The 21,030-nt window shown below is 44.5% G+C and overlaps 1 protein-coding gene across 1 annotated transcript; it reads left to right on the forward strand.

The window, feature by feature from the left end:
- Positions 1-36: 36 nt before the first annotated feature.
- LOC103797830 lies at positions 37-20,824 on the forward strand (the record flags this gene model as incomplete). Its single annotated transcript, XM_009070065.1, has 3 exons — positions 37-105; positions 18,958-19,033; positions 20,334-20,824. Coding segments are annotated over exons 1-3 (636 nt in total), but the record flags the coding sequence as incomplete, so codon positions are not given.
- Positions 20,825-21,030: the final 206 nt, after the last annotated feature.

Consider the following 21,030-nt stretch of genomic DNA (forward strand, 5'->3'; position numbering starts at 1 on the left):
GTGCTTAACCCTTTCTTGGCTCCTCGGATTTGTACCATGCTGAAGATCCTCACGAAAAAGCTCAGGAACCAGAGTTTGAACGAAATTCAACCTTTCCAGCTAAAGGTAAGGACAGACGGGTTTGTCTTGGTTGGTTTTTTTCCGCACTCTTCAGGTAACTGCTAACGGGGCCGTGAGAAGCTGGAAACTTGCAGTGTTTATTATGCTGGGTCAGTTTCCTCTCAGCCAGCGTGCTCAGGAGGAACTGGCCTAGGCTGTATTCCTGTTACTGAAGTCCTTTGCACTCAGAATTACCTTGCACAATTCGGATAATACAGAAAGATGAATCAAGACGGATGTATCTGCCTGTTCTTTAGAAGTTTTTACTTTTGACAGGATTTACATTTAACTGCATAGGTATTTGCCAAGTTACCTTTGTATAGGTACAATCTGTAGTCTCCCAGCCTTTGCCAGGCTAGAGCCCCAGTGTGCTAGGTACTGTACAAACATGATTTGCCTAAAATGCCTTTCAACTTGTTATTTGCATTTCTCTCCCTTCTGGTCCAGAAGGCCAGAATCTGAGCTGAAGTTTGCAGACTGGCTCATAGCATTGACCTGTGGCTTTCCAGATTCTTCTTACATCCTTTTTTAGTGTTCAAAAATAAAACTGAGGATCACAGATTCAGGATAAGGACTATCTAAGCTCTTCCTGCCAAATACATGGAGGAATTTTTGAGCCATATACCATGGGATAAAAATGGAGCTGTGATGAGCGAGTTAGGAAAAAATACCAGATCCTGACTTGGCAAAATTGTTGTGAACCAAGGGGTACCCCTGAAATCAGCAGAGTTACTCTGGATTGGCAGCAGTACTGCAGGAAGTGTAGGGCCTGGCCCCAAATCAAAGAAGGGATCTGGGAAAAGTAGCAGCCCTCGTTGCCTGAGTTGGGGGCTGGGGATCTGTATACCAGACTCTAGTGGAGTCTTTTGTATGTGTTACACAGAGGCGGATTGCCGTGTGCCTGCACTTCTGCACAGTCACTGTGGACAGACTGATGGCAACTTTGTTAGAAACTGTGCTGATGTTTCATCAAAGTTTGCTGTACTTCTTCCTCCAGGGATTGCACATTCTGTGGTTCTCAGAGCAGCCTGGGTTAGATTTTATTTTTGGAAGTAAAATAAGGGCAATGCTTTAGGTTGTAGTGGATTGATTAACTTGCAGTGTTTCTGGGCCTCGTGGCTGTGATCACCTCCTTTAGCTTATTGTTTATCTCTTGGAGCCTCAGGTTGTGAAACCGTGAGAATCTTTGGAAGGAGCTCTCAGAGGTAGCTTGGAGGCATGCAGGAAAATGTGCTGGAGTGGGTATCTGCAGCCATTTTGTTCACATTAGTGCCAAGCTTTCCTGCTGCAGACAGGTGGTCTGCATTTTTGCAGGCTAGGTAGAGAAACTTAAGCTTGCACTGTTCCTTGCAAGGCTAACACATAGCCCATCAGAGGTGTCTTTGCAGCCTGCAGTGGGGAGTGGCACAATGACTGGTGCACACGTGTATGGGCAGAAAGCCAGACGTGCAACCTCTGGGTTTAAATATGTTTAGTAGGCCTTTGGGGACCATGTGCAGCTGTCTGGTCTTGGTTGAGCCTTGTACTAGCATACTGATTGCTTAATGGAGTGTGCAGTGCTCTGTCTTAGGTGTTGGACCAGAGCTCCTTGCAAGTATGGACCCAGAATAGGTGTCACAAGTGGTGAGCAGTGTGGAAGTTTCCTGTGGCTGCGCTATGCATGTGCTTGTCAAGGCTCTACTGCCCTCAGATGATGTGGCTCTGCCAGGCACAGACCAGACTTCTGCCATATCATCCTTGGTCTGTGTCTATGCAGGTTTGTATATATCCTGGCTTGTATGGTACATGCATTATTTTGAAAGGTCCAGTATGCTGTCGTTGAAACCTAGTGAAAAGCTAAGTGTGAGCATAGAAGCAGGTCTGTAGTTCTGTAAGTGGAGAATAAGCATCAAGTTTGGATAGAGTAAGAATTGATCTGCATCCACCACCCAAATCAAGAGCCTTCTAAGCTTTAAAAATACTGTGTTTAGCTGTTCTTCCCCTTCATTACCCACTTTTAAGACCTTTGTGGGAAGTTCCCAAATTCAAGGAAACCAAGCTGCTGTTGTGCTTCTAGCTTGCAACTGTACTGCCATTAGGCAAAGTCCTGGAAGACTGTCCTTGGGTAAACTGCCAACTTTTTTTTACAAGTTGGGGGAGATTTGATCAACCTTCGATTGGCATGCAAGCTTTGGGAATCCTTTCAGGATGAAATTTCTGCCCACTGCATAATGTTGGTGCCATGCATCCCCAATTGGTTTAGTGTGGCTGTGATAGATCCTCCTAGTCTTTCCCCACATGGAGAAGCTGAGAGACTGCCATTACTTCCTGTAAGTGAAACCAGGAAATACACGAGCTTTGGGTGTCAATGTAATGGACTTCTCTTTTTCCCTACTAAAGGAAAAACTACCCTACCTTTAGGCAGTTGACAACTAAGGCTGCTCAGAGAACTTTGACTCAAGTGGTCTGGTTTGTGCTGGTGTTGCTCAGTAAGTTGGTGTCCCTTTGTTGCCCATTCACCAGAACTCACCGTGGTAGAAATGGAGGGATTGACTGTCTGACATTTCACCTGCTGTTGGGTTAGTATGCTCAGCCAGCAGTTTCTAATAAGGACGGCTGGACTGTCAAGTGTGATGGGGTTTGAGTTTGAACCCCTAGCCTTAGAAGACTGCTCACCTTGCTGTTTTCACAGAATCACAGAATTGGTAAGGTTGGAAGGGATTACAGTGGGTCAGCTGGTCCAACCTTCCTGCTCAAGCAGGACAGGATTGCATCCAGACAGTTCTTGTATATCTCCAGTAAGGGAGACTCCACAACCTCTCTGGGCAATCTGTTCCAGTGCATGATCACCTGTGTAGTAAAGGTGAACTTCCTGTGCATCAGTTTCTGCCTGTTGACTCTTGTCCTATTGCTTGGGGAAGAGCCTGACTCCATCCTCTTGATATCCTCCCTTCAGATACTTTAGTTGTTGATGAGGTCTCCTCTGTCATCTCTTCTTAAGGCTGAACAGGTCCAACAGTCTGTCCTTGTAAGAGAGATGCTGCAGTCCCTTAATCACTTTTGTTGCCCTCCTCAGGACCTGCTCTAGGAGCTCCATATCTTGCTTCTACTGAGGAGCCCAGAACTGGACACAGTACTCCAGATGTGGCCTCACCAGGCTGAGTAGAAGGGCAGGATCACCTCCCTTGACCTGCTGGCAATGCTCTTCCTAATGCACCCCAGTATCCCATTGGTGTTCTTGGCCACATTGGCACACTGCTGGCTCATGGACAGCTTGTTTTCCACCAGAACCCCCAAAGCTGCTTTCCAACAGGCTGGCCCCCAGCCTGTACTGATGCTCAGGGTTTTTCCTTACCATGTGCAGGACCCTGTGTTTGCCCTTGTTGAATGTCAGATAGTTCTTTCCAGCCTGTTGAGGTTCTTCTGGAGGGCTGAACAGCACTCTGGGATACTGGCCACTCCTCCCAGCTTTGTGTTTTCAGTGAACTTGCTGAGCAGACACTTTGCCTCTTCATCCAAGATGAACAAGTTAAACAATACTGGGTCCAGTATTGAACCTTGGGGGACACCACTAGTGACAGGCCTCCAACTAGACCCTGTGCCGCTAATTACAACCCTCAGCCAGTTCTCAATCTACCTCACTGTCCACTCATCCTGTCTACACTTCCTAAGTTTGTCTATCATGGTATTGTGAGAGACAATGTCAAAAGCATTGCTGAAGTTGAGGTAGGCAATGTCCACTGCTGTCCCCTCATCTATCCAGGTAGTTGTTTCATCATAGAAGGCAATTGGTTTGGTCAAGCATGATTTGCCTTTAGTGAATCTGTGCTGACTACTCCTGATCACCTTCTTGTCATACGTGTGGATAGACACAACCTCCAGAATGAGGTGCTCCATCACCTTTCCGGGGATTGAGGTGAGGCTGACTGTCTGGTATTTTCCTGGGTCCTACTTCTTGTCCTTTTTGAAGACTGGGGTGACATTTGCTTTCTTCCCGTCCTCAGCCACCTCTCCTGGTCTCCACTACCTTTAAAAGATGATCATGAGTAGCCTAGCTGTGGTGTCTGCTGGTTCTCGCAGTACTTGTGAATGTATCCCATCAGGGCCTGTGGACTTGTGAATGTCAAGTTTACCTAGGTGTCTTCCCATTGGACACTTGTGCCCCTGTAGCAGGGGTAGGTAAGTGTCTCCTAAGTCTGCTCCTGAGCTGTTGTGGTTTCATAGTCCAGCCTGTTGGCTTAAGAGCTTCAGCCCTTCAACCTTCAGCTTTTGTGGCTGAATTCAAGGAAGGATTGTGAATTGCAGCAGTTGTTTATTACTTTCTTTCATAGTTTTGGACTGGTAGCCCTGGGAAACCCTTTCTGAACAGTAAGTCAGGTTGATCAAGGAGCTTTCAAAATGCATATCCTGGGCTTGCATGTGGGTTTGTGATGGAGTACTGATACTGAGCCCTTAGAAGTATTCTCTAACTGACTCTGAGCTTTCTACAAATGAAGCATCTTGGTATTGGGGTTTCACACACAAATGGGTTCCTTCCAAATTTCTCTCACTCTTGTGGCCTTGCATATATGTGTAGTGGCTAAAGTGTGGGTGTCTGTTTTCTGAGCTTTGCTTGCAAGCAAACTCCTTGGGGCAGGGAGCATCTGGCTGGAACAAGTCTGTGCATTGCCAGTCAAACTAAGCCCTTAATTAGTGGCCCTAGGTGTTATCAGAATGAAACAGTTGGATTGTGATGTGTTAAAAAATTAACTGGCTGGAACATGCAGCTGAAGAATACGGAGCACTTTAAGGGTGGCATTTTCATTCCAACTTTGCTGTTGACACAAACAACTTTGGAGGCCGTACAGTTGATGTTCTAATCCACAAAAGTTGTTGAATTACTTATGTACTTGGCATATTCATTTTTGTCCTGGGCAGAGATAATTCAGACATGTTTGTCACATTCAGACATGTTTGTTGTGTGTCAATGATATGAAGTACTATGTGAGTGTTCTGGTGACAGAGAACCGCGTTTCTGATACATAATTTGAGCCTTATGCTTACTTGTAAGGGAACTGTGGACCAGGCACTAACAAAGCCACTGTTTCAGCTCTCTTAATGTACTCTTGATGCTTTTACATGTGCATACACAGTGCTGGGGACCAGCAAGTAATATTGATTATTTTCTGCTGGCATCTGTATCCTGAATCAGCTGTGAGACTCTAGTCTGGCTGGCTAGCCCTGACCAGCAAATGGGAATCATCCTGTTTCTTCCTATGTGAAGGGGGTTCAGCTGACCATGCAAAGTGAACCTCAAACTTGCAGGCAGTGACTCCTGAGTCACTGTCATAGTGGTAACTAGGTATTCTTCAGAGCAAGGAGTGTTAGTTATTCTTTTTCTCCTCAGACCAAAAAGGAGTGGAGTAGCATTGTTATTGATGCTCAGTGGGTGTGCTTTCAAAGATCTGTGTAAGGGCTCATGCTTACTATGAATGAGGACAGAGTAATTTCTGTCTGTCTTTGGGCTGACTGCTTGTCATGTGTCACAAATCTTCAGGCTGGCTGAAGACAGCTTGGCAAAGTGAAAACTTAGCTTTGTCTATCTGCTGTGGTGTAGGCAGGTTTTCTCACCTTTACGTTGGTTTGTTTTGTTCTTTTTTTCAGCAGATCCCACCAAACAGGTTCACTCTTTTAGGGCTGGAGGACTCTTTTACATAGAAACTTTGCTTTTTTCCCCCCTATTAACAGCTGGTAATACTAGATGCTTCTGGTTTGTCTTAATCTCACTCAGGAAAGGCTTGCATGAATGTAAGTGTGTAAGTACAATGTTGACTACTGGAGTATCTACGAATACGCTTAAGGTTAGGCTTGTGATAATTTGGGCTAAAATTATGTTAGTGGATTAGAAATGGTGTGATAGATACTTAGCCAAGGCAAAGAATAGAACAGGCAATCCCAGCCACTTTAAGCCTTAGGTTTTTGAGACTTCTGCCTGAGGCACTGTAAAATAATAGGTTTGCGATTCTTTCTACTTGGCTTCGAAGGTCTGAATCTTCAAGGGTTGTAATCTTTCCCGTGCAGGCATCCAGCACTGATAATCTGCTGTAATGATCTCATTCCAGAGAGTGGTACTTCAGACAAACCACAGATATTGCAAATACATTGTGATGGGGTGTTCACTGACATCGGGATAGTTTAGTGAGATATCCTCCCACCTGGCCTTTATGACTGATAGGAAAATGTGGGCTAGATTAAAAGGAAGTCCACCTCCCAGTGTCACAAAGAAACATCATTGCTTTTGCTTGTATTTCCCAATTCTTATCTTTAATTTGAATTAAGAAATTCAATTCTGAAAGTGCAGTACTGTGTATTTAACTTTGGGATTTCAGTGAAAACAGGTTAGTCTATTGTGCCTTGCTGGACAGTGCAGTTCTTCATTTCCTGCTGTCATGCACTGTCCTACAAGTCCTGAATTTGTTGCACTGTTTGATTGCTAAATATTTTCCTGAGAAGGAAAATACTTCATGTTAGAAATCAAAATAGAAAGTAGAACTAGGTCATCGTTTATTTTAGTTATGGTTTTTGCAAAAAAAGTGGCTTTACTTTTTTTTTTTTTTTTTTTTTTTTTTTTTTTAAGTAAAAAGCAAGGCTTGCATCCAGGTAGAGCATCCCTGTGGAGTGGTGGGTGAGCAGGGCAGCACTCTGCTGTAGCATGCCAGTCTGGCCAGATTCCCTGGCTGTTGCTGGAGCATGTGGGGTCACAGAAGTGTTCGGATGCCTCTGTATGGGAACCAGGGGCTGTATTCCCTTTTCAGTGGGAAATACACTCCCACCCACATTGTAGGAAGGCTTGCATCCAGGTAGAGCATCCCTGTGGAGTGGTGGGTGAGCAGGGCAGCACTCTGCTGTAGCATGCCAGTCTGGCCAGATTCCCTGGCTGTTGCTGGAGCATGTGGGGTCACAGAAGTGTTCGGATGCCTCTGTATGGGAACCAGGGGCTGTATTCCCTTTTCAGTGGGAAATACACTCCCACCCACATTGTAGGCAGCGTCAACCCCTCCTATCCCCATGCCTTTATCTGTAGCCCCTGTTCTCCTGTTCAGCGGGATTCAGGTTGCTGGGTGACCCAACTCTTCCTAGCAACCAGCATCACAGGTATGTGTGCACTCAGGGCTGTTTTCTACTGCAGTAACTGTTGTACGTGGCCGTGGGCAGAGCCTGTTTGTCCTCTTGCCACCGTTGACCAGCAGAGTCAGCCAGCTAAGCTGTTTTTGAATAGGCACCAGCACCACCCACAACTACTCAGCATGAACACCCAGGCAAGGATTTAGAGAAAAGCCAATTAGTTGTGACCTTTATCTGTGCTGAAAGCATTCCCTGTGCAGCACTCTGACCCAGGCCTAAAAGTCGATGTAAAGGACATATGGCCCAATGTGACCTGTGCAGAGCTGTCTCCATGCCAGTCTGGGCACAGGGCTGCCCAGGCTGTGGGGATGCAGCACACAGGTGAAGCACAATTCAAAGAAGGTTTCTTTTGGACCAGTGTGGGCACTCCCTAATGGTGGACAGCTCAGGTGTTTCTACCCTCTTTTGCTATGTTCTTCTTGCACCCATTATAACCTCCTGTCTATTATGGGCTGGTCTGTTTGGTCATTTACCTGGCCTGCATAGGTACCTCATTCTATGTATCATGCCAAATGACACAGACATTTTTGAGGCCAGGACATCTTGGGAGCTGCTGGAGGCAGAGGGAGCAGGTCTTACATTGTGAATAGAGTTCTTTTTGGGTTTTTTTCCTCCCCTCCTCTGTAATCACTGCAGCACACCAGGTGCTCAGCCAGGTGACCTCCAACTGTTCTCCCTTTGAGACAACCCTGACAGAATGGGAATGCCACAACAGAGTACCCTTGTGAAGAGCTTACATGGTTGCCTCTCTAGTCTAGCCTTTATGGCTTCATGGAGGGTGAAATACTGTGGATGCTTATAGAAACTTTCTGTTGGACCTGGATGTAAGAAAGTATCTTGCTTGGAAGATTTGCACCACAGCTGCCACATAGCTGCATGTGCAGTAATCCAAATCCTGGTTCTTTCTAGTTGTTCTGTGTTAGCATGGCAGAATGTCATCTAGGGGTGGTAGGAGCTAAAAGTCCAAATATGATTCTGAGAGGCTATGGGTTGCCACCTTCAAATGGCATGTCTGGGTTGGTTGGTTGTTGTTCCCAGCAAACACAACTGAGAAAAGCCCTTTACAGCTTTGCCTTGAATTGCCTCATAATCATTGTTCTAGCATCAGCCCATATGGAAAGACCTAGGAGTTCAGGGCTTGAAACACCTTCTGGGGGGAAAAAAAGGAAACCAGTGCCTGAGCTTAGGTGTCCTGAGGAAGTTTTTATTAGTTGTGTCTCCCATTTCATGGATGAGTTCACCTGAGATTTGTTGCCCTTTTGCAAAGTAGATGGTGCTTATCTGAATTTAGATTTATGAAAGGGTTGGAGATGCCTGGATTAAGTACTCCCAAATACCTCAATATTCATAAATCTCCACAATGAGAATAGGCTGACCTTGGTTTCTGATATTTCTCATGATCAAACTATTGCTTGACCTTGGGTAGCTGATTAATTAAATTGTCTGTGCTATAAACCAGGTTTTGAGCCACAGATTTTGAGGACATCACACAATTCAAGTTGCTGATAGCATGAAGATACTATCCCCTCACACTTACTTTGTTCAGAAATTTCTCACCTTACTCCTTCCTATTGGGATAACATTGTTTCCACAGTGCATGCTGGTTTTTATTTAACTCATGTCCTTACTTCTTGGCATGGGAGGCCACAATCTGCCAGGCTCTATATGGACATAAGATGGGAATAAAATTTCCTTTGGTTGGCTGAGGAATTTCCCATCTTGAGGAAAGTTGCCAGGCAGGCAGCTAGATTCTCCAGTTTGCTGAGAGTGTGTATGAATGTAAGCTGGAAAAATATAAAATAATCCTTCCATATCCTGTCACCCAGTTATTACACACAAAGCCAAGTGGCTGTTCCTGACAGTTGTCTGCAGCTAGACAGTTTTGTGCATATGTTTCTTTTTTTTTTAATCCTAGGATTTGGTTATTCCAAAGAGATAAATGTTCTTTGGCCAAAGGCTATTTAACAGGAGAGAATAGTGGTATTTGGTGTGGAGCATATGAAGTGAAATAATGTAGAGGCTTGAAAAATCAGAAGCTTTCATGTATATACTTGTGTTTTCGGGAGACCCTTCCCACTTCCAAGAATGGGGCTTAGGAGCATCCATCCTGTGTTAGACCTGGTTTCCCCCAGTTACCTCCTGCAGGCAGTAGAGGTGGGCACCTATGGGGAAACTATAAGAACAGCACGTATTTTGATCTCGAGTTCTTCCTGAGACAGAACTGCTGCCTATGCATTAGCAGCCCAGCAGACTTTTTTTACCTAAACCTGTTAATTTCACCCGACCAGGTCTATGTATGGTCTTTGCATCCAGAACATCCTGTGGCAAAACATTTCATGCCTTAACTACATGTTGCTGGAGGATCACCTGTTGTTTGTTTAGGACCTGCCTCACTAATTGGATTTTGTGCCTTCTGCCTCATATATTGAAGCAGAGAATAAATATTAAAATTCTGTCTTTATGCCACTCACCTCTAGCCCATCCCTCCATGTGTGGGATGATCTGGCAACCCTTTTGTCAAATTTTCCCAACTGGGAGCCATTTGGAATCACACAATCCTTACCAGGAAAGGATCTGGTGCAGTGAGAGCCACTGCAAGTTTTTGCGTCTTCTGAAGTCTTAGTTAAAAGGTGCTTGACCAGATGGATCAAAAGTCTGGTCTGAAAGGGTTATCCGATGTTACTGGCTTGCTCCCTGATAAAACACAAGAAGTTTGGTGTAAATCCATAGAGAATGAAACAGCTTTAATCTGCTTGCACTCAGAAGGGTTAATGTGGGACTTTGAGAGGAGGAGAAACCTCATGTGCTCAAAATGCATTTTCCAGCCTGACTGTAAGGCTTTGTTCCTTGTGTTTGCAAATCTGGCTAATGTAGTTCTTTATGGCTGAGCAGAGGTGAGTGTTGAGTGAGGTCTCCCAACACAAGCAGCTTCTCTTCAGCTAAGGAAGTATCTCAGGGCAAAGGCAGTTGCCCTTTCTGGGTCTTTTGAGGAGGGAATGGGAAAACTGTTACCAGATGTGTTGTTTATGCCAGCTGCTGTCAGCCGTACTTCCCTGGTTGAGGGGACTCATGGAATGTTGAGGAGCTGCTGTAAACTGCCAGAGAAACTGGGGTGTGCAAAGAGACCTTTCCTCATCACAGCAATGTAACAGCTGGGCTAGACCAGTGGGGATGGGGTGTCACTACAGAGGGGTGTATTTAAATCCCCGTGGCCAAGGCAGGAAGGGTTGGCACTGGTGTGGGAAGCCATCCCTCATTCTTCAGTGAATGCATTACAGATAAGATCAGCTATTATAGGTGCCTCTCCAGTTCTAGGTGTCCCTTCTACTGTCTTTCTGTTATGTCTTAGAGAGTTGTCAGCCTGTGATAAGTAGTGCTGCTTTTAATCTGACTGGAGCTGAGGGGCTGTAAATTACAGATTGAGCTAAGTCACTGTATCTTAATGCAGGGTGGATGAGGCCCCTGTAATGAAGGTCTTTAATTCTCAGGCTCCTTTTTGTCTTTCTGGACTGCTGTGCTTTGTGGTGTCAACACTGCTGAATAACAGTGCTCCTGCGGGGTGCGAGCCAAGGGAATGCCAGGGCTCCAAGCTGTGAGCTGTCAGGGGAGTTGACCTCTTATGCGAAGGGATCTCTTTGCAGCACCACTGTTTTGTAGACTGCTGCTTCTTTCTGATGGATGCTTCCCAACACTTTGTCATCTTTTTCTTTCTTCTGAAAAATTCTTTTCTGAACTATGCTATCTCCTCACATAGGATGAGAAAGTTAACAAGTGAATGAGAATCCTTGAAACTTGGATACGAATTAGACATAACTCTCTTTATTATGTCAGCAAAGCCATGAGTGGACTAACAGAGCTGGTGAGAAACTTCTTGTGTGGGTCCATCCCATGCAGGTGACTGCCAGCTGTGGTCAGGCTCCACTGGGTGTTTGTACTGAGCAGAAGCTGAGTGGTGGGAGGAGGGTAGGAGATCCATGGGAGACTTGCTGGGAAGTGGCACATCTGTGGGCTTTACTTGCTGGTAGAAGTGGATTTGGAGAACTGTATGATTTCTGTCTATGACTATAAACTTTAACCAACCTCTTAAGCTAACAGCATAGGGATAGTTTTGAGGATTTTGTAAAAATTCTTGCTACCAGAGAGAATGATACATATCACAACATGGAGCTGCACCATTGCCCTGGCTCCCCTGCTGCAGAAGCTGCCCTGTTTTGTAACACAGTGGTCTAGGAAGTCAAGGAGGAAACTGTAGGATTAAAGACTACTTCAGTGGTGATACCCTTTGTTACCAGACCCCATCCACCTGCTGAGTGAGGGCTGTAATGACTTTGTTCTACCTGTAATTTTAACATGTGAAATTTTTAACCTGTGAAATCATGGCCCCAAACATAACTGCAGCTATGTTTAATCAGGGAGATTCTTGTTCTCATAGTGGCTTTGAGGATAATTAAACTGAACAGGGTGTTCTCAGATTTGGAGTATTTTGGGTGCTAAGGACCAGAGTCTGGGTGTTTGCTACCCAGGAGGCCTTTTAAAACATGAGTTTTTAGTTGATAGCATTCCTTTTGTGTCTTCTGTTGTCACACAAGTTTAATGGCTGATGGGAGGAGTGTGTATATATATATGGGTGCCTATACCATTGGTATCTGCTGGGTAGAACTAATTCTATTGTAGTCCTTTTGCAAGTGCTTATTTCTATCTTGAGTGTAATTTAAAAGAATGATCATGGTTTTACTCCAGTAGCAATATATGCTCAGAGTTTTTGAGAACAGACCCAGGGTGGATAGGAGTGACAATTATAGGCATTTACTTTCCTGTGATTGGGGAACATCAGATGTTTGCGGCTTCTGGTGACCGGAGTCCATCTGTTCATGGACCATAGGCTCACTGGTGCTGTATACTTTTCTGGATCAACAGTGAAGCACTGGAACTTGCTGAGGTGGGAGTTGTCTTTAGTCTTCCTCTGCAAAATCATCTCAGCTTTGCCCTTGGAAGAGCAGAAGATTTACAAAAAGATGTTTGATGCAGACCCTGCTGCAAAGAGAACTGATGTGGGGCAAGTGGAAGAGTGCAGGTGTCAGCTGTGTTCTGTGGGTTTGGTCCAAACTGTATTTTGCCCAGTTTCTTTGTATCCCTTCCCAGTGCTGAAGCCAACCCCACTGCACTTGTCTGGTCAGAGTCCTCTGATTTACTTCACTTGCAGATGAGGATCCCCAAGACTAGGGCAGAGCCCTATCTTTGCTGTAGTTCTATTCAGGCTTGGCAACAGGTGTAAATTCTTTGCAGAAGCTGTGGACAGTTGATAAACATAATCTCACCGTGCAAACAGTATGGTCAAAAGTATGTAGGTGTTTGTGAAATTACACACTGATGAGGAAGAAGGTTTAAAACAGTAAGAGGACCACACATGTGCCTCTTCATACCCACCCACCACTCATATCCTCTTTGTTCTGTATAAGCCTGGTGCTTTCCTCTCAAGATCTAGGTTATCCAATTTAAGCCTACGCTTCTGGAAATCAAGTTCAGTCACAGTTCGTCAGAACAGAAGCTCAGTTTCTGTGTTCTTTGGTTAATGCCTCCCACTACTTGCACCTTGAGCTGTCAGTCACCATGTTTCCCTATGTCTGTGTACACTAAGCACCAAACAGAAATGACATCTGTGCTGTTAAAATATTCCAGATTTGGCTACCTGGATGACTCTCTGCTTCCTTCAAATCTGTGAGACCACTGACAGTTAAGCAGACTACTAGGCCCGTGCAGAAGAGGACATGTGTGACTAAAAGTGCAGCATTTCTACAACGGCAGGAATTTTGCTGTCTTTTGCATGGTACAGGCCTGGAAAACAACAGCCTTGGAGTGCTGTGTCCCACTGGCCTATCTCTTCTTTCTCTGACTCACACAGCTGCTCTGTCAAGCAGGACCACATTCAAGGTTTATGAACTCTGGGTTTGAATTGTAGCCATTTGCAAGGAAGTGGAGAAAGGAGTTTGAGGGCAGACCTATTATAAAAATTAAAAAGGAAAATAATAATAATGAAGGGGGAAAAATAGACTTTAGAAAAGCTTTTCCGAACCAGGACTGTTCTGGCTGGAAGTTTAGCTGTTGAAGGATCCCAGCTGTAAACCCCAGGTCTGGTCTGGGCAGTCATATCTCACTTGTGGATGTTTGAAGATTGAACTGAACTGAATTTCTGACTTTGCTGCTTTTTTGGAAGAGAGACAAAGCCTGTTTTACTAGCATAATTTTTCCCTGCAATGCTGAGTATCTTTCAAATAAAATGAAAGGAGAGCTTAGGAAAGGAATTACGTGTTGATTTGAAGGTCTGTTGGACTCGTTCCTTCCTTTCTCATGTTGTTCCATGGTTCAAAACTGTCTTTCAGTGTCTCGTCTCCCTTGTTTTCCAACTCTCTGATTCCGTTTCTTATAATTGGGAGCGTGGTACCTCCCTCATTCAAGATGAGGCAGTGTCCCATGGCAACTGCACCAAGTGTTGACCTGGAGGAAATAACACTGGGAAAATTGAGTTAAATGTTTTTGCTAAAGGCAAGCAGTGGGGGTGGAGAAGAGCCAGCAGCAGAGCCCTGTGCTGCAGGTTGCCCATGTCTGTAGCAGCTGCTCTGTAGGCAGTGTGGCAGGGGGGAAGGTAAGTGAGTACTGGTTTCATTTCTCCAATCTGAAGTCTGAAGAAATGGAAATCAGTTCCCCATAGCAGAGATATCAGTAGTCATTGGTGAGCTCATCATCCCTTTCTGTTTTTGTGACAGGAACCAGTGTGTGAGACCAGCTCAACAAATTCCCCTTCCAGGGCTCTTGGAATGGGCTTTACCTAGTTGCAGAGATTCCCTGGAGCAGTCAGTCTCTATCACAAACAGCATTATATGTGGCAGCACAGGCAGCATTGGCCTCTGCTGGGTAAGCACCTCCCTGGAGGTAAAATCACTTCCTCCCTCCCACAGGGAGATCAGCAAGATGCCCTCCAGCCTGTGTGCATTCTTGATTCAAGTGGGGAACAAGGGATTGCCTGTGGTCAGTTGTATCTTTGTATTATCTCTTCCCCACAAATACACCCTCCACTGCACCAAACCATGAGATTCATGTTTTAGGTTTTTTGAACAATGCAACCTTTAAGTGAAACTTGTTGGGAGAATTTTATTCTGCCTTAGAAGTGGTATTCCTTTTCCTTTGTAAGCTCCTAGATGATTGTTATTGTCATTACTTTTGATCGTATGATAGCAGGTTAATTTCTCTTCTGTAAGCAAAACCAAGAGGAACTTCACTTTTACAGGGTGGGGTTTCTTTACTGTCTGGTGTATTTCAGTGCTTTAATCTTTAAGGGTGATGGGACCCTTTAGGACCTGGGCAATTCCAACTGCAGATAGTTATCATTACTTAGCTGACAACCAGCAGTGTGATGGGACACATATTTTTCTGTCTAGTTTTTTTCTTATATCTGCTAGTTTGTCTTTCATGTTAACACTCCCTCAAAGGTATAAGCTTTATACTCAGTTATCCTTAAATACCATCTGGTTATTCTACACAAACCCATCTTTCCTTACTGGAAATGGCTGCAAAATCAAATGCATGAGGAAGTTTGTTCATGTTTCCATCTGGTGTGGAAGGAGTCCTTAGCCTGACAGAAGGCATGTCAGGTGATGGAGCTGAAGGACCCAGGTATAAGTCTGAGATCCTCATGAAGAGGAGACTGCTATCTGATGCATTTCCTGATGAAACACTGAAGGGTGGATGGGCACCTGTCCTTTGTTTTCTGGCTTGTTTTGTGCCATGGCTTGTAAACATTCTCACATCTATGTGAATTAAAGATTTTATTTTATTCTCCTTATTTTTTCACATTAAGGTATAGAGTGTACTGGGCATAGCCCCAGCGACATGTTCTAGTTGTCCCAGCTTAAGCAAGAGCTTGGACTATGTGATACCAGAGGTGTCTTTCAGTCTAAACGGTTCTGCAATTTGTGTGCAGTGAATGAAGTCATGGTCTGATGGGATCTTTGACATGGAGATAGAATTTTCTGCTATACCAGTGCCACAGTTCTGAATTTGTCAGGAAAATGGGGCTGTACTGCCTTGGACAAAAGTAAATCAGTGGCTAATATAAGGCAGGGACTATGCAAGGGAGGTTGGAGGCCTGAACACAATAGTGCTGTGTTTAGTGGAGTATTTTTTGAAGACAGGAAGGTGTTACTGGTCAAACCTGGGAAGAGTGAAGGGAGAGAGCGTTTATCTCCCAGCTAGTCAGTCTTTGATTCCATGTATCTTTATCATTTTTTGAAAGTCTTGCTATCCATACAGACACAAAATCCTTTTTTTTGATCTTCCATTAATCTTAGCCTGTGTGATGTATCATGGCAAGGAATTTAATGTATAAATTTTCCACACTGCAAGATTAATGATTAGCCTATCATGAATGATGGTTCTCCATTAGGGAATGTGGGAGCTAGAGTCTCATATATAAGAGCTTGCAAGACTTCCATTACCACAACCAGGATATAATTTGTGGAAGAACTTACTGATAAAAAGAGAAAACAACAATACTAAAGTAGAAATCCTTGCTAAATGGCAAGTGGGAGGAGAATGATGATGTATGACTGAAAAACATGAAGACCAAGCAGGAGGGTATTTACATGTATGTAAGCCACACAGAATCAGAGATGAGAGGACTTCTGAAAGACAGTGCAGATCATGGATCAGCAGAGTCAATGTATAATCTGTGTACTTCCTTGATGCACAAAATGGACAATTATTGGACTTTAAGACTTATTTTTTTATAGTTAGTCTGTGTCATATATTATGTAACTATTCTAATTTCTGAGCGTATTGTCTAGAACAAGGGTATATTAACACCAGTAGGAATAATGGGTGGAACAAAATTTGAATGTTGAGAGAAATATGCAACTAGTATGATGCTTTTCCAAAAGAAAAAAAATGGGTGTCAAGAAGAGTGGCTTAATAGATGTCTCTAATTCTGAAAAGCATTTGATATCTTGCTTGTAAGAGTTGTAGTTGGTTAAGGAGCAGGTGCTTAGTCCATGGCTGGCATCAGGAAGATGATTGGCAAGGCTGTGGGAGCCCATTTTTGCCATGAAGCCTTTCATATTGTCCTGCCATTTTAATTCTTTGAGAGATACTATGGGACCAAATCCACGGACTCAATATCTTCTTGTTTAAAAGTGATTTCTCTTCTCTCACGGGTGCTCTGAAGAAAGCCTCTAGCAAAGTGTTTGAGGCAACTCACAAGGGATTAGTCTTGGGTTGGCTGTCAGACTGGGAAGGATTTAGCAGAGGAGAGTTATCCATATGAGACATAAGAACTAGAGTTGGACTCAGTCATCCTCGTGAGTCCCTTCCAACTCCAAATATACTGCAATTCTGTGGTTGAAATTGCACTTGTACATGGTGGAGTGAATATTTTGGAAGCCCAGGACCAGTAGACGCAAAGGCCTTCAAAATGTCAATCATTGACTCAAATCCAACTCCTATCTTAAGCATCTCAAGCCAGTGACATTGTGCAGTAGCCATTCGACCTGCATGTGCTCGATGTCGTTGCCTCTTTTTTTGGAAGCAGTGCCATGCCATGTATTGACGTTTATGTAGCACAAAAAACTGAAGCTGATAGGGTTCTCATGCAGAGCTGCTAAACCTCACTGAAAACCCTGCTGTGTCCAAATGAAAGGTTGTTTTTTTTTTAATGTGGGAATGAGCCACAGGCTAAGGTTAGTACCTCTCAAGTTAGAATGGGAGCCTTAGCTTTTGTAACGGAGACAGGACCTCTGTCTGTCTGTACAGCAGCTAGCACAATGGCACCTCAGTGTCACTGTCCCCTCTGTGAACTACCATGGTATAAACAAGGTATTATACCTGTTCTGGGGACAACTAGAAGTCTGTGTGTTTGGCAGTGTTCCTCAGTGCCAGCTGCCTTTATTAAATGATGCATGTGTGTGAATACGTACAAGAAAATCGTCATTGTGGTGGGAAAAACAGTCCTGTGTTTGCTTCAAGAATATCTGGAGTGGGAATAAATCTGTGCCATTTGCCTGATTCTTTGATAGTTGAAAAAGTAGTTTAATGACTAGCAAGGAAGGAAAATATTTTTCTGATTTCTTATAGGGCAATGTAAATATAGAAGGGCAAAAGGTAGGTTGAAAGGGAAGGAGAAGAAAGATGTCAGCACGCTTTTACGGGAACAAAACCCCCAACACAGTCTTGGAGGATGGTCACAAAATAGGTGTTTTGACTTAATAGCTGTCAATTTCAGTATCAATCAGAATTTCTTCATTATTATTGTTTCTCTTCATCAGCTATATGTCTTTCGTAGGCACCTAGTTCAGTGTAGCTGTTCTTTTGTGTCTCTGGGAGGCTGAAACACTCCAAGGATGTTCCCCTAAGGTGGTGGAGTTGAAATGGGCCCATATCAGTGTAATGGTTGCATGCTGCCTCATCTTCTATGAAAGTCAAGGACAGCAGATTAAACACACTTAAAATGGAAGCACAGCATTTAACTTTTTGAAGTCTGTTGCTATTGGATTCTGTTGTGAGCAAATAGCTTGTGGGACAGCTAAGAATGATGGCAATGTTTGTTGTTATTCTGAGTAAAAAGCTGTAAGGAATAGTGAAGTTCGTCTTGCACTGATCATCTTACTCCAGAACTGTTTCTTATAAAGGTTTCTTTTAAGTAATGTATTTTCCTTTTATTCATTTGTTTTTGGCTGTTGCCAGAGACACAAACTAAGCTGTGTAGCTCAGAGATTTGATCTAATAACTTCCAGGTATGTTCTATGCAGCCAAACAAAAGTCACTTTAGGAACAAGGTAGGTAGGGTTTCATCAGTGTAGGAAACTCAGTAGCAGTGTGGTCTGTCTGACCTACAAAAGCTTGGTTTCAGATCTCTCAACCCTCTCTAGAGGCAACTGCCAAGTTTGTCCAGTGTTAGAACATGTTTCAAGTAAGTGGGTATTTGTGTATACAGCAAGTGGTTTGAAGTCCGTTGGCTAACACAGAGTGAATGTTCCTGGAAACTCTTGAGATAAGGAACATGTGAATTGTCATTATTCTTTGAGCTGCTAAGGGTGTTCAGTGGTACTGTAAGATTCTGTCCTAGAGGGGACAGCATCATGGTATTGTTTTTGTTTCTGTGCAGTCCTGTTTGGGTTATTTCTATTACCTTCTTCAGTGTTGACCTGTAGATATGCAAGGTGAGTCTCTTCTGTGGTGGCTTGTGTGTGAACCTTCAAGGGGGAAGTGTGGGTACATGCACAGGACAGCTGAAGTTAACGTGCCGCTTCCATTTGTGGGTGCCTTGCAAGATGATAGTGCTGTTGACAGGATGTGTCTTCACTTCAGCAGTGGGTTTTGGAGATTCCACGTGATGTGGATGTGGTAGGCTATGATGGTTATAAGCTACATGTCTGGGAAGCAAAGAGCAGGCAGCATATGTTCATTGTGCTTGGGAAAGACTTGGTGGTGAAGTACAGTGGAAATAGTGGTAGGCTGTGTGTTTTGTGTTGCTGCAAGTAAGTGGATACTAGGGGAGTTTGAGGTTGGGAGATGTACACAGGGAGGTGCTATGGCTGGATGTGTGTGGTTAGGTGGGATGGATGCCTGCAGGATACAGGGGGGAGAGGGTGGGGGAAGTGGCTTGGGCAGCAGCAAGCCAATGTTCAGTGTTCACGATGAAGCCTTTTCTTTCTCCTTGTCCCCTAGATCTCCTATCCCCCAAGTGATGAGGACAGCGACGACTCTGAGGGAGAAAACCAGGAACTTGCTCAGATCGACAGAGGTAAAGGGATGAGATAGGAGGATCCTGGGATACTATGGCTGAAGTGCATTTTGCTTTTCACTTGTGCTCTTGCAAGCGCCTCCTTCCCAGTCTGCCCTCTACCACCACCAGATGCATTAAATCAGTCGCCTTGAAGCCTTTGGGACCTCACAGGGAAAAGTTGGTGTTACCAGATGCTGTAGTCGCACTTTTGTTATCAGGTAGACATTGCTAGCCATGTGTTAAGGTCCCAGTGCTGTAGACATGTGGCAGAGATGGTGCACAGTTGTGCCAGCAGTGGAGCTGGGCCTAAAAATTTAGCTTCTATTCAAACATGTGGCAGAGATGGTGCACAATTGTGCCAGCAGTGAAGCTGGGCCTAAAAATTTAGCTTCTATTCCATGCTTTTGCTCCTGTGTCATCTTTGTTCTAGTCTTCTTCATCCTTGCCATGTTGAGTTTTGACCTTCAGTTTCCTCATTCTTACAGACTTATTATCTTATTAGCTCTCTCTTCCTCCTGGACTGTTGGTTTACTTCCATCTAGCTCAGGGTCTTTGATAGAGGAGAGACAGGTGCTCTGCTATTGGTTTTGGATCTGATATGAAGTAGTTTAGAGCTGCAGCTGAAAACCATAGTAAATGCATCTCTTGAGCTATGCTAAGTCTCTGCCATTTGTGCATGCCCTGTGCTCAAGTTCAAGTGGATTCTTAAGCAAAGGCAAAAATTAAATTCCAGACCCACAGGACATGTCTTGTCAAAATTCAAATCCCTGTTCCATGGGCTTAACATAGAAAGAGCTCAGCAGAGCAGGTAAAGCATGAGCAGCCTAGGGCTGAATGCAGGCTCACCTGTTTGACAAATCTTGTAATAGAGGACTTTTATCCCCAAAAAGCAGATCTCATTTGAGCCACGAAGGTGATGTTTATAATGACATAACTGACTTGTCTCTTCTGTCCTGAGAACTAGTCACTAGAACTAAATTTTTTTAGCTAGAGGCAAGGGCCTGACAACACAGTTGGAAGATCATGTCTTCTCCATGTTCAGGAGATGAGATGGGTGACATGTCCATGCTCTGCCCCTGGAACTAGACTTCCAGGTGACAGTTTGAAAGGGGATGTTTAGCAGTCTGGTCCAAACAAAGGTCTGGCAGCTTCCAAAGGGAAGCATTCAGCTGGGAGGTGTTTCCTCTGGGGAAGAAATGGTGGGGGAGCAGCTCAGAAGTTTGCTTGGGAGGACAACATGTCAGGAGAAAACAGGCCAAATTTATTAAGGCATGGGACACATCTGCTCTGCCACTCCTGTATCTGCTCCTCCCACCAGAGAGAAGACGGAATTGTACCTTGACCCCTCTGGCCACCAACCAGCTCCAGAACCAGGAGAACCAATGCTGCAAGGTTCGAGCCCTCTTCCATGCCAGCCTTGACCGCCACAGCTCAGAAGAGGAGCTGGAGCGCATCAACCGAGAGTTTGCCACTGAGAAGCGGAAGTGGTCCCAGGTCAGCAGGCTTGCCTGCTGCAGTGACAGCAACAACACCTCCTCCAGTGATGAAGAAGTGAAGAACTTGTGTGCTATGTCCTTCCGGCCTGTGGCAGAGCAGGCTGATGGCTTGCATGCCAGCCCAAGCCCTGTGCTGTTCAGTGCCTCCCCTCCCAAGAGACTCCAGCCCCTGGTGCGGAGCCCAGCCTCCAGACCTTTAATCCTCACTAGTGTTGGGGCAGGCCTTGAGCAAGTTATGCCTTGTAAGAGACATCGACAAGGATGTGGGGCTAAGGTCAGCAGGCCCAGCCTTGACCTGGAAAAAATGCAACAGGTAAGGCAGAATTTCACATGAGGAAAGCAGCATCACTTGAAAAAGAGGTGTTGTAAGCAAAGACAGGCAGGACTCAATAAATTCTTAGGGTTGCTCCTTGTGGTCCTGTCTTCAGGGGCATATCTGGTACTTTTGCTGTCTGTCTAGAATAAACTAGGTCTAAGTGTAGGTACCTCTCTTGAGAAGTAAACCCACTGATACTTGAG

This window comes from Acanthisitta chloris, unplaced genomic scaffold (assembly GCF_000695815.1).
Source record: "Acanthisitta chloris isolate BGI_N310 unplaced genomic scaffold, ASM69581v1 scaffold10252, whole genome shotgun sequence".
NCBI classification, from domain to species: Eukaryota; Metazoa; Chordata; class Aves; order Passeriformes; family Acanthisittidae; genus Acanthisitta; species Acanthisitta chloris.